At 38.0% G+C, this 13345-nt stretch overlaps 1 protein-coding gene and 1 non-coding gene across 2 annotated transcripts; one reads left to right on the top strand and one right to left on the bottom strand.

Annotated features, from left to right (window-relative positions):
• Window positions 1-875: 875 nt before the first annotated feature.
• LOC129647448 (placental prolactin-related protein 4) lies at window positions 876-11698 on the bottom strand. The gene is made up of 5 exons (XM_055574539.1): window positions 11644-11698; window positions 5898-6079; window positions 3629-3736; window positions 1697-1876; window positions 876-1067 (listed from the first exon to the last, which is right to left on the bottom strand). Exons 1-5 carry the CDS (start codon window positions 11696-11698, stop codon window positions 876-878), a joined length of 717 nt encoding a protein of 238 aa, XP_055430514.1.
• LOC129647999 (U6 spliceosomal RNA) lies at window positions 8068-8172 on the top strand. Its single transcript, XR_008712605.1, has one exon. It is a non-coding gene; the product is annotated as a U6 spliceosomal RNA (small nuclear RNA).
• Window positions 11699-13345: the final 1647 nt, after the last annotated feature.

Below are 13345 nucleotides of genomic sequence, written 5' to 3'. Positions count from 1 at the left end.
ACTGCAGGAGGATGAGCCAGTTCACGTTTGTATCTGCTATAGTCTCAGCCTTTGCGTTCCCCAGAAATTTCATATGACAAAATCCCGATTCCCATGGTTATGACATCCATGGGCGGAGCCTTTGTGAAGTGATGGAATTATAAGGATGGAGCCTCCTCAATGAGTTGAGTGCTTTTATATATAAGAGACCCACAGAGCTCCCGAGCCCTCCCCCGTGTGAGGATACAGTAAGAAGTGTATGACCAGAAAGAACCCTGCATGACCACGCTGTGGAAATCCATTTCCATTGTTTTTAAGCCTCTGATGTTTTGTTATAGTAACCCAGAAGGACTAAGACAGCATCCTAACAATCCTTAGATAGTTCAGTAAAACTCGTGCTGTTTATACAAAGGTTCAAAGCATTTATATTGTCTGGTGTAACACTGTGATTGTAACAGTTGACTGACAATTCGTGGCTGGCTTTCATAAAGAATCCTGAGAATTCAGTCTTCTTGGTAGCATGACCAGAATGATGAACAATTGTCTAATTCTTTGACTCTAATAACATGACCCAGAATAATTGGCTGTGATTCTTAAGTAATTTTTAATGGTCTTCTTTGTAATGCCAGCTTCTATTATTTGTGACTAATTTTAATAGGAGCTTCATTCTTTCAATTGTAGGGGTAGATTTTTTTTTTTATTTTATATTAAATGAAAATAAGAAATGTTGACAAATTGCCCTCTTAGATTTTGACATCTCTACAGAGTCTGTGTTTATTTTTTTAAGAAGAGACCCATTTCACAGAGCATGAATTAAAAATCTGTAAATTTCAAATAAGCTTGCTATGGGATAGATCATTATGACCATCTCAGACCTGGATGTTATAGATGTGGATTTAACACTTCTTATAGATCAGTCGGCATGCCACGAACTTGGTGTAAATGTCAAGTTTACGTGTATCTCTGCGCAGGCAGTGGAACAGGTTAAAAAATGCAGAATGACGCCTATCTTCATTGCTCGACAGTAGGGATCGTCCAAACCAGTAAACGCGAGCGATGTACATCTTCCTCCTGGCTGTAAAAATAACCTGAATATCCAAAAGATAATGACTTCTTATGTGTTTTATTAGTATTTGTTTATCTTTGTTCCTTCTAATTATCAAATTAAGATTTGGGGAAGACATACAAATATAAAATTCTCTAGATATGGATTTGGAGCCAGCCTCTAAGAAAACTATTAGGAATCTAAAAAGCAGAAACATAACTCAAGTTTAGTTTTAACTTTCTCTTTGCTTCCTTCCCACTCTCATCCTTTGATTTGAGGAGCGCAGATAAAGAAGACAAGTGGAACTTGAATAGCAGATGTCCTGGGATACTTTGAAGAAAATGCTGATCTTGGAAATTCTGTACTCTAGTTCTCTTACTCTTGAAAATATTTCAACCACCAGTTCCCAGGAAGAGGCAAGCTTTTGGTGGAATTGTATGTAATGTAGGGAAGGCTGCACATGTCAAAAATTGCAGTGAAATTCTGATTCCTTTACAGTAGAATCTATCACTATGAATGACTAGGCTCCTGCTTTATGTAGTAGCAGTCTAGAATATAGAAGTCATGAATCTTTTTCTTACAAAATGAGATATTTCCAAACTCCTTACACATAACAGAGGTCACCTCTTTCATCCATGAGCAAAGCATGAAAGCCCTCTGCAGGATGCTCACCTGGCTGAACGGCCTCTCTATGAGTGCTTGAAGTTCTTTTAGTTTTTTCACATTTTCTCTACCGCTGGATAGGATAGTATCTGAGACTTCTTTCACACTCCGCAGGTCCGTGACTAGCTGATACAGAGGTTTTTGCCAGGAGTACAGTAACATGAGTATCCACATAATAAGGCCTTTACTCTAAGCAAGCATAAGAAACAGTCTCATTAAAATAATAATTCAGTGGTTTTGGTGACATGTGATCTTTGCTCAGAGCAGCTGACCTAAAAAACTCTTGGTTATTCCTATGTGCATGCAGAGATTTTTGAAGGTAGTAAAAGCTGCAAAAGTATAAAATGTAAGCTATTAGTTCACACTTTGTTGAATTATTAAAACTCTAGGTTATTTTACTAATATTTCTGATAAGTTCTAATTTATACCATGAAGAATTTTCTTTTTTCTTCTGAAATTCTACCACCACTCAGTGAGTTCTTTTGTGTTTGTATATTTGCCTGAGAGAATCTAAGTATTTACACAAGTCAGTATGTGCTGCAGGGCCTGACCCAGGAAAGAGGGATTCCACCTGTGCCCACATCAGTGTCACCCAGTGATTCATTCGTATTAATGAATCAGATGAGTCCTTCGTATTTATTTTTGATCAGTAATTTGTTTTATGATATTACAACAAAGAGACAATGAAGAAGACAAGACATTCCTAAATAGGCTTCTCTTCTCAGCTGATCCCAACACCAGCCCCCTGCTGATATCAGAAGAGTCTGTTTTGTTGACATGTGTCCAGGCAGAAAATGGCACAGCGTTGTCTTTAGTAACAGCATCAGTGGGATTCACAATGGAGGGTTCCCCTCTAGTTCACTACTACTACCAGAATTGAGCTTGAAAATCCCGGGGGCTGAAGATCTCTAGTTAATATGCTTGATTTCTTTACAGCCATGAACTGTTTTAGTGGTAAAGAACAGAGAACTGAATAGGATTAAATATAGTCCTCAGCATGTTTATATGCTGAGTAAAATGTATAGCCATGTAGTAACTCTCAATAAAATTTAAATTTAAGCTTATTGAAAAATCCCTCCTCCTCTTCCTCTTTGATCTTTGTCCTTTACTTGATTATCCTCATTATTAATGAGCTTAACAGAGGAAAAGAATGCTGGTATCATTAAGAAGGTTGTAGAGAAAGAAGATAGTATTTTAAGAGGGGATGCATGTGAAAATATTTTAAATAATGTTGGGACGAAGGATAATGCAGGAAATCAGAAAGGAGAGATTATAATGATGAAAATTTGGAGCTGCCATGAATGATTGAGGCTTGATATGTAAACTGTGTTGTTCTCAGAACAGAGGCAATCGTTACGGCCATGAGAAGCAAAACAATGTTTTATAGGCCATTGTTGGGGAGACTTACAAATTAAGAATAAAAGGTGACAGAGGAATCATTGAGAATGACGAATGAAGGTGGTGTCAGGGAAATAGAAGCAGAATAAGGAGAGCCTTGAAAGGAAGATGCGATGGCTCGGGTGGTGCAGTATAGGATTCCCATGTAGGAGTCACTAGTAACAGGGAGTATTCAAAACTGGGGTGTGTTTCTTACATATTCATGAATTTTGCAATCTTTTATTTTACATATGGACATTCCCATTTATTTCCTGTTTTCGTACAGTATAATAGCTGCAATCCTGTGTCTAATGCATTGGGTGAAGTAAACTTGTCTGCATGGATGATTTATAGATCTGTTATTTATGTTGCTACTATAGATCTTTAGTCATCCCTTGATTTTGCTCATGCTTCATCAACTGCATAATATAATTTCTCTTCAATTGCTTACAGGCCTCCAACTTTTTCTGCATGTACAGTTAACATTACCTCTAATAATCTGAAGCCTGGTAACCTACATACTGTCTCATTTGATACAGTAAAAACCCCAGGTGAAAGACTCACATTCATCCGTCGGATGTGCTCCATATCTTCAGGCATATGGAGGGAATTGGTGTGGCACTTGTCGGAGGCATTGATAAAGTACTCTTTGCCCTGGGCATACTGTTCATCCTGAAAGTGATCAGACAATTAGTTAGGGTTGTTGGGCATTCAGTAGATGAACCTAAAACCACAACATTAACATGTTGATACATGTATAATTTTTTACTGGGGGGATCCCCAAATTAGAAAGTCATTCTTTTCCTACTTTTTCTATACATTGTCTCTATAAAATTGATTTTACATCTAACTTCTCTAAGTTTAACCTTTTCTCTTCTCTGTTATATTATTATATATTGTTTATTTTTTAGTATTTGAACCAAATATAGTACATATGTACCAATATTTGGTGCTTCTCAGGTGATGGTAGTGGGAAAGAACATTCCTGCCAATGCAGGAGATATAAGAGGACTCAGGTTTGATCCCTAGTTGTGGTGAATCCCTTGCAAGAGTGTACATCAGCATACTCCAGTATTCTTGCCTGGCCAATCCTATGGACAGAGGAGCCTATTGGGCTACAGTCAGTAGGGTTGCAAAGAGTTGGACAGAACTGAAGTGACTTAGAATGCATGCATGCACCTATATTTAACCATTTAATCTCTTATTTACTGTGGGTTAAAGCCAATATATTCCCTTGCAAGGAGTTATACAGTTATGACTGACTTATCTCTGAATCCGCATACCAAAAAGCTTAGTGTTCATCCCAGGTGCAGAATATAATGTTGTTTATGGTGACAAAATGATATGGCAGAAAAACATGGCATAAAGTTATAAGAAATAATAAGCAATGGACTGAGAATAAGAGTAGAAAAATCTAGCTAACACATTGACAGAGAAAACTAATCTTTGGCAAAAGTTATGAACATTTAGAGAGATTACTTGGAAGAGTTGGAAAAAAAATGGACAGTCAAAAATGGAGGATGAAACAAAAATAGTGACTAAAAAGAACTACGTGAATTTAATAGAAACCTTTAGCACCGCTTTTTATTAGCTGTCTGCTCTACTGTGTGCTCCTTGATTGACCAAAAAGAATTAACATACAATTTTCAAAGACCTTCATCAGAAAGAGAATAATTGTTTCCAATTGTAAACTCCCCTTCTATTGTAGCTCAAAACCTATTTAAATCTCAAAATCTTAAAACAATAATTTGTAGCATTAACAAAAAACTACCAGTATTCGTTTTTATGACCTGGATTCAGCTTTGTTTAACATGTTCCATCCACCCAGTTCACTGCAGAGCAGTTCTCATTTACTGGCTCTTTACCCTGAGCCTGGAGAAGAAAGCCCAGAGAGACACTGAAGGACCAGAAAATCAACACGCTTCCTTTTCCCCAGTCCCACCTGAAAGTGCTTTGTGTCAGGTAGTATTGTGGGCTGAATCTGTGTTCTTCAAATTCATGTGTTAGAGCCCTAACTGCCAAAGTGCTGTGTTTTGAAATGGATTGTAGCCCACCAGACTCCTCTGTCCATGGGAGTTCTTAGGCAAGAATACTGGAGTGGCTTGCTGTTCCCTCTTCCAGGGAATCTTCCAGACCCAGGGATAGAATCCAGGTCTCTCACATTATGGGCAGATTCTTTACCATCTGAGCCACCAGCGAAGCCCATTAACGTTACATGAGGTCATAGGATGGAAAACTGATCCAACAGGTTTAGTGTCTTCATGAAGCAAAACAGCAGAGAATTTTCTCTTTTCTCTCTACGTCTCTGTGTCTTTTCCTCTGTCTCTCTTCCCCACCCCCCACCCTGTGTGAGGACACAGGGAGAAGCCAGCCTGGGAAGAAAGAGTTCTTACCAGAACCTCACCTTCCTGGCACCCTGATCTGGGACTTGTAGACCCCAGAACTGTGAGGAAATAAATTTCTGTTGTTAATTCCACTGAGTCTTTTGTATTCTTTTATGGCATTCCTAGCCTACAAATACAAAATCATTTATTTTGGAAAATAAAAAACAAAATGAATGAAAGGAAATTGAAACAGTTATTGCACTTCTTAGGAATCTTTGAGATTTCATAAAACTGAACCTTTCTTCAATTTCCACATCTTATGAGCTGATAGCTTCTTTGACCTAGAGAGGGTATTGAAGTTTGGCTGATGCAGCCTTCTTATTGAAAGGATGATATAGCCCAGTCACTTACGCGAAGGTTCCTTCTAGGAGCCTGGCGGGCTACTATCCATGGGGTCAGAAAAGTCAGACACGACTTAATAACTAAACTACCACCACCACAGTACTTACAAAATCAGTGAACATTTTCACGGAGTGGTTATACATGCCGTTGGACAGAATGGTGGCACGGACAAACAGGTCTATAAGGGAGGCCCGGCAGATGTCATCCCCGTCAGAACAGAGGGATGGGCATAAGACGCCTTGGCACAAGAGCAGATTTGACATGACCAGCAGCAGGAGCAGGCAGGACCCTGTTTAAATAAAAACATGAGCCATTTTGAGATGATATAGTCACCTGAGATGATCAAATCCATCCGGTGGAGGGAAGCCTTCTCTTTCCCTGTTGCTCTGAGCAGGAGTTGGTGCTGTAGTAGTTGGGGTGGGGAAGGAATGCTTTCTGTGTAAATTTAAATGGATGATGATATTGTACAGATAGATAGTTGGAGAAGTAGGTTACTCCCTGCATTTTTGTATTGCTCCCAGAAGTACTTCTGTGCTCTGCAAACATTTGGAACTTAATTCTGAACCAGATTGCTTAGGTCATTCTTTTAAGACAGTTTAATACTGGGACTCTGCAGACTCTCAGCAGCAAGGCCTCTAGGAGTTTGTAATTTTTTCACTCTACATTGTCTAATGCTTGCATTTTAGACACTGAAATGACAAGAAAAGTCCAGTTGATCTGTGTGGTTTACCATCACGCTGGGATAAGAGTAAACACGTGACTGACTGCTGCTATTAACTAAAAAGAGAATACTAAGAGAAAAAGGATACTGTACCTTGGATCTGCTCACTCACCTTAAAACCCTATGCATGTCTTTGATACTTTCACAAAAGCTTTAGAACATCTTAAAATTTGTGTTTCACAGGAACCCTGTGAGATAGCCTTAATCTTCACTATAATCATGAAGTTATATCAATTAAGATGCAATGACTTGGAGAGAGCAAGTGATTTTCCCCAGGTCCCATTATTAGCAGATGCAGGTGACTGGGCAGCAGCACACTCATGTGTTCACTTCCTGATGTCACATCACACGTGCCTGTGGCCCTCGGTCTGCATGTGTGTAACCAGGACCACATCCGGAGCTGTGATGACTCTGCTTAAAGAGAAAATTATTTTGTCTTTGGCTGCAAAACAGCAGTGGCCCTAGAACATTGGTTTTATCCACTGTTCTACTCTGTCTATAAAACACTCACTGTTACAGTCTTTGACGATTATCAGTGTGGGGGCCTGGTTCTCCTGGCTAGCCTTTTTTCTAGGCACCTTGACAGCTCTTCTACTTTTATGCATCCTTAATCCTTTCATTATGTTTGTTTCTTCGAGAAAATAGCAAATAAATCTCCAAATGGTAATACAAGAATATTACCTGGTCAACACCCTAGACAATGTCACTGGCTCTGCAAACAAGGCCTGCCTTTTCCTGACTTTGACTTTATAGGAACAAAATTTATCTGTTTGGTCGGGAGTACATCCTGACAACCCATGGGGCTTAGTTTTTGAACCATCTCCAAACATCTCCTCTTTGATAGTAGAACTAGACCTTCATGCTTCCACGATGTATTGTAATATTTGAGAAATTATTCCTGGCCCTACCTTTGGACAACAGAAGCATAAAATCATAGACTCTTGAAGCGTGATTTTAATATTACTTTTCCTGTGCGTCCTTTGTAAGTAATAGAATTTAAGACTGAAGTGAGCAAGAATTGAGTTTGGACAAGAGAACTGATAAAATAGAGATTTTATCCTCCTGAATAAGATCTGAACATGATTCTTTTTCCAATTTACCAGAAGAGTGATAATTTAATTAAGGATAAGATATCAGCATTTACTAGGTTTTCTCTACTCTTCATTAGTTTAAAGGGGCATTGTATCTAAGAATAAACTGGTCATTTAAAATTAGGTGATGAAAATAAAAGAAGTGGTTCTCAAAAAGGAGACATAAAAGTTGGAGAAATTTGGGACTATATCTCTCATCAACTAAAGAGCTTATTGTGAGAGGCAAGGAGAATAATAGGTTGTATGAACACAGATGTATTTGTGTGCATATATTTCTGTGCATGTTATATGTGTTATGCATAAATATATGCTTAATTCCTACATGGAATTTTGGACCTTATAAAATTCAATTCTATAAGGGGTAGTAAATATGGCAGAATACCCTAATTCCTAATGTAATTGATCATTTATTGGTAGATGACTAACTATATGATTTCCTTTTCTGTTAAAATGTTAGATGTGTCATTGCTTTGGTAGCACATATATTAAAAAATTGGAATAATACTGAGAAGATTAGCATGGCCCCTGCCCAAGGATGAAACACAAATTTGTGAAGCATTCCATATTTTTTTGTATCAACTTCAAGGGTTGGGATGGGAAAGAAGGTGGGAAGGAGGTTCAAGGGCAAGGGGACATAGGTATACCTATGGCTGATTCATGCTATTGTTTGGCCAAAAGCAGTACAGAATTGTAAAGCAATTCCCCTTCAATTAAACATCAAGAAATTCAATTATAAAAACTGTTATTGGGGATCATATAACAGGTTCAGATATCCATTGTATGACTAAAGAGGATCTAATTGTAAACTGATGATGTCAGTTATCATTGGTTAGTGACTCATTAACTTTATAGTTGAATGAGAAAAGTAAACTCACAAACACTTGTCTTGATTCAGTGTCATAGCAGGCTATAATCCTTGTCTGAGTTCACTTTTCTGTGGTATAGTGCCCAAACTTTGAAACTGAGGCTGTTCCCAGAAGCGCACAGTTGTGAGTCCTGCCCAGGGTTTTTGTTCCTGATGCTGGAGGCTCTGTTCGCTGGTCACTAAGGCTGAAATTTTCTCTCCTGAGCATTCTCTAGGTCTATCATGTGCACAAGTCTTTATAGTTTGGTATTCTCTTATTCTTTTGATCAGACTACCAAGTCTCTTTATGATTTATTTTCAGACCCTTTTATGCTTTGATCTTTCTGATGCTCATTAGTGTGTTTGCTTCCATGTCTCTCTCTCTGAGTAGTTTTCAGCATCTACATAAACCCTACCCTATTCTCTTACTGTCTGGATTTTGGCGTTTAGCATCAGCATATTTTTATGAACTTCATTTTCCTTCTGGTGTGGTTTCTGGTACACAGTTTAAGCTGGTTGGCTCTCATCTGGCTTGTTCGTGTTGTCTCCAAACAATTAGAGAACTCTTCTTTCTTTCTAGGTAATACAACCCCTTGTTTTGATACCATTGCTAACTTTCTGTGATTTCACTTCCTGCCTCATAAGCTTTGTCTTTCTCAATCTACTGTAACTTGAGTACTATGTGCCTCTATGTTGGTATTATTATTTTAAATCAATATCAACCTAGTATAGCAGAGAATTAAAGGGAAGAAAATTACAGTAGTATTAGCAATAATACATTCCCCCAAATTATAATCCAGTAATGCTCCCAGTTTTAAATGACTTTCTATCCATGTATTGTTGAGGTCCCCTACTCATTTTTCCTTATTAGGAGTTTCAATTTTGAAATATATCATCAAAACAGAAAATTAATAAGGAAACATAAGCCTAAAAGGAAATATTAGAGCAAACAGACCTAATTGATATCTTCAGCACATTCTATCCAAATACAGAAGAGTACACTTTCTTCTCAAGTGCACATGGAACATTTTCCTCATCTTGGGTCACAAATCAAACCTCAGTAAATTTAAGGAAACTGAAATTATATCAAGCATTTTCTCTGACCACACTATGAGACGATATCAATTATATGGGGAAAAAAACTTTAAAGAACACAAATACATGGAGATTAAGCAACACATTTCTTAATAATGAACAGATTACTGAAGAAATAAGGGAAATCAAAACATTCCTAGAAACAAAGAACACTGAAAATATGATGATCTAAAACCTAGAGGATGCAACAAAAGCAGTTCTAAGAGGGAAGTTATAGAAATACAAATCCTACCTCAGGAATCACATTGAATAGACTGCCTAACTTTACATATCTTTCACTGCTTTTAAATTTCTCTTATCAATGTCTTAAAGGTTTTGTATAAAATCTTTTGACACCTTTTTTGAGTTTATTTCTTATTGTTTTATCTTTTTTTGATGCAATAGTAAATGGGATTGTTTTCTTTATTCCACTTTCTGATAGTTCGTTGTTGATATACACGTCGACAACTGAGTTTCGTATATTGCAATATAGCAAACATAATGTATGCTCCATCTTTAAAGAATAGACATTTCTCCACAGATAAGACATATAGATGATCAAGAGGTATATGACAAGATGCTCAGCATCACTAATAAGCAAAGGAAATGCAGATCAAAAGCACAACAGGTATCACCTCATACCTGTTTGAATGGCTAGTACCAAAAGGTAAGAAATGACAGATGTTGTTGAGGATGTGGAGAAAAAGGAGTGCTTATGCACTGTTGGTAGGGATGTATACCGGTCTCCCATGGAAACATACTGTGGACGTTCCTCAAGAAACTTAGAAGAGAACTGTTATGTGATCCATTATCCCACTTCTGGATATATAGTCAAAGGAAATGAAATCATTGTCTCAAAGAGAGATCTGTACTCCCATGTTCATTGCAGCATTATTCACAGTAGCCTTGGTATAGGCACAACCTGAGTATCTTTCGACAGGTAAATAAATGGATTAAAACAATGTGATGTGACATATATAGGTAAATATTATTTAGCCATTAGAAAAAGAAAGAAATCCTTCCATTTGTGGCAACATAGATATAACTGGAGGGCATTACACTAAGTGAACGAAGTCACAGAAAGACAAATTCCATATGATCTCAGTTATAAGGAATCTCAAAAAAAAAAAAAAAAAAAAGATGGAACTCAGAGTAGAAAAAATAATTGCTGAAGACTGGAGGGTAGGGGAAATAGGGAGATATTTTTAAAGGTTACACACTTTCATATATAAAAAATTAATAAAATCTGAAGATATAACTTTGAGCTTCATGATCTAATCATGGGATCTAATCATGAATTTGAGCAAGCTCTGGGAATTGGTTATGGATAGGGAAGCCTGTGTTGCCACAGTCCATGGGGTCACAAAGAGTGGGACATGAATGAGCAACTGAACTAACAGGGCTCTAATATATAGCATGGTTAATGTAACTATAAGATAGTGTTGTATTTTTGAAATTGTCTGAGAGAGTGGACATCATTGAGCAGCATCACCAACTAGATGGACATGAGTTTGAGTAAGCTCTGGGAGTCGAGGATGTACAGGGAAGCCTGGTGTGCTGCAGTCCATGGGGTCTCAAAGAGTTGGACATGACTGAATGACTGACTCAAATGAAGGGAGTGGAACTTACCTGTGTTCTCTTAAAAAACCAAAAGTTAAACATGTGCAGCAATTGCAATGTTACTTAATAGAAAGGGAAATTCATTTCTAATACATGCCCAAATAGGAGTGGACAAGATGACAGAGGGGTAGGTGGAAGTTGGGTACACCTCTCTCCACTGATGCATCAAGAATGTCTAAAGATGCAGCAGTTCTCACAGAAGACCAGGTGAATACTGGCAGGACTCCCTGACTACTGAGAAGGAATATCCGGATCCATACAGAATTCAGTAGGACAAAGGAAAGAAGGGACAAAGAGGAAGGGGAAAGAAGGAGGAGAGCAAGTGGGAACAGCCTGCACCTGGGGGTGAAGGGGCTGAAGCACTGGGGAGAGATCCCCGCATCTATGGCTGTCCACTGGGACGGGTGAGGCATTTGAAGCAGTTGGGGAGTGAGCTAACAAATCTGTGACAGTCTGAACGGAGTGAGAACCACATAGACAAGCCATGCTGCAGCGTTTCATACCTTGGACAGGGTTGTAAGTCCACTGGTGTCCACGGAAGCTGGGAGCTGGAGCCATGGGGATTGTGGAATGATCCCAGGGTGAGGACTCCTGTTGACCGTGGGGAGTCAGCCTGATGGGATGGGATGGAGAAAATCTGCTGCATGGAATGCTTCTTAAGGAAAGCCATTAGGCCATAAAGGTAGGGTTCTATTGCCTGTAAAGTAGTGCTGTCTCTTTCTCCATGCTGGTACCTGTAGGTTGAGCAATAGAGAAAGACTTCAGTGAGGGTGGTCCTTGAGTGCCTGATGCACTAATTAATGGAGAATTTTGAACGTCTATATACCTGACCCAACCCTATTCTCTGTCTAAATTTTGGGTTTTAGCATCGTAATGTTTTTATGAAATTAAATAACTTCTGGTAGAGTTTCTGGTTTACAAATTAAGCTAATTCCTCACATCTGGTTTGTTCTTGGTGTTTCAAGAAACTTTGAGAACTTTCCTTCCTCTCAAGGCAATACTGCCCTTTACTTTCCTACCATTGCTGACTTCCCATACTTTCACTTCTTGCCTAATATATTCTGTCTTCTATACTCACTATAAATTTAGCAGTAGGTGTCTGTATGTTGGTATCAATATTTATAATAAATTATTAACCTGATGCAGTAGAAAATCAAAAGGAATACACTTACAACAATAATAATAAATTGCCCCAAAACTTATAATGCATTAATGCTCCCGTTTAAAACTTATTTTCTATCCATATATTATTGAGGTCCCTTAACTCATTTTCCTTACTAGGTGGCTCAATCTTGAAATGAAATATAGAAAACAATGGATTGGTAAACTCTGGAAATTACCTTCCTTTTGATATACCTCATTAGTAAGTATGCAAATATTAGGATTTTTTCCCAGTGGGACTGTTCTTAGTACACATTATAGCTCACTGTGGGCTGATTGCTATTGATTGGAGAATGTACACTGTGAACTGTAATTGTCAAACAAGTGAGTGGAGATGAAAGAAAGTAATGTCAGGAAGGCACAGGCTTTTGTTGATCTAGAAGGAAAACTTTGCTGTGTCTCTCATCTACAGTCTAATCTTCAGATTTATTGAAACTCTTACTTTTCTTATGCTCCATTAAAAATTTAAATTATTTGGGTTTTTTGCCCTTGAGTTGTATGTCTCATGTATTTTTGGATATTAAGCCCTTATCAAATATATGATTGGGAAATATCTTCTGTCAATCTGTAAATTGCCATTTGATTTTGCTGATGTTCCTTGGTTTGGAGTTGGATGTGGTCCCACTAGTCCATTTTTGCATTTGTTGCCTTTGCTTTTGGTGTGAAACCCAAAAACCCATTGCAAAGACCGATGGCAAGAAGATTATCTTGATGTCTTCTTCTAGGAGTTTAATCGCTTGAAGTCTTATGTTCAAATTTTTAATCCCTTTTTAGTAGACTTTGTGTATGTTAAAAGATGGGCACAGTTTTGTTTTTTCATAGGACTATCCAGTTTTCCCAGTGTCATTTTGTAAAGCTTGTCCTTTCCCCACTGGATATTCTTGGCTCCTTTTTCATAAGCTAACCGACAATATATGGCTGTGCGTTTCTTTCTGGCTTTGCTGTTCTGCTCTGTTGATCTATGTATCTGTTTTCATGCCAGAAGCAAATCATTCTTTTGGATTACTATAGCTTTCTAATACAATTTGAAATCAGCAACCCTAG

Source organism: Bubalus kerabau, chromosome 3 (assembly GCF_029407905.1).
Source record: "Bubalus kerabau isolate K-KA32 ecotype Philippines breed swamp buffalo chromosome 3, PCC_UOA_SB_1v2, whole genome shotgun sequence".
NCBI classification, from domain to species: domain Eukaryota; kingdom Metazoa; phylum Chordata; class Mammalia; order Artiodactyla; family Bovidae; genus Bubalus; species Bubalus kerabau.
Note: the sequence above shows the minus strand (reverse complement) of the source record. Positions and strands in the feature narration are given on the sequence as shown.

Coding starts and splice junctions, on each gene's coding strand:
- LOC129647448 (XM_055574539.1), bottom strand. CDS start 11,698: ATGGCTCCAGCTCCCAGCTTCCGTGGACACCAGTGGACTTACAACCCT. Junction 3,737..5,897: donor TGAAAATGTTCACTGATTTT/GTAAGTACTGTG, acceptor GATCACTTTCAG/GATGAACAGTATGCCCAGGG. Junction 1,068..1,696: donor TAGAGAGGCCGTTCAGCCAG/GTGAGCATCCTG, acceptor TTGGATATTCAG/GTTATTTTTACAGCCAGGAG.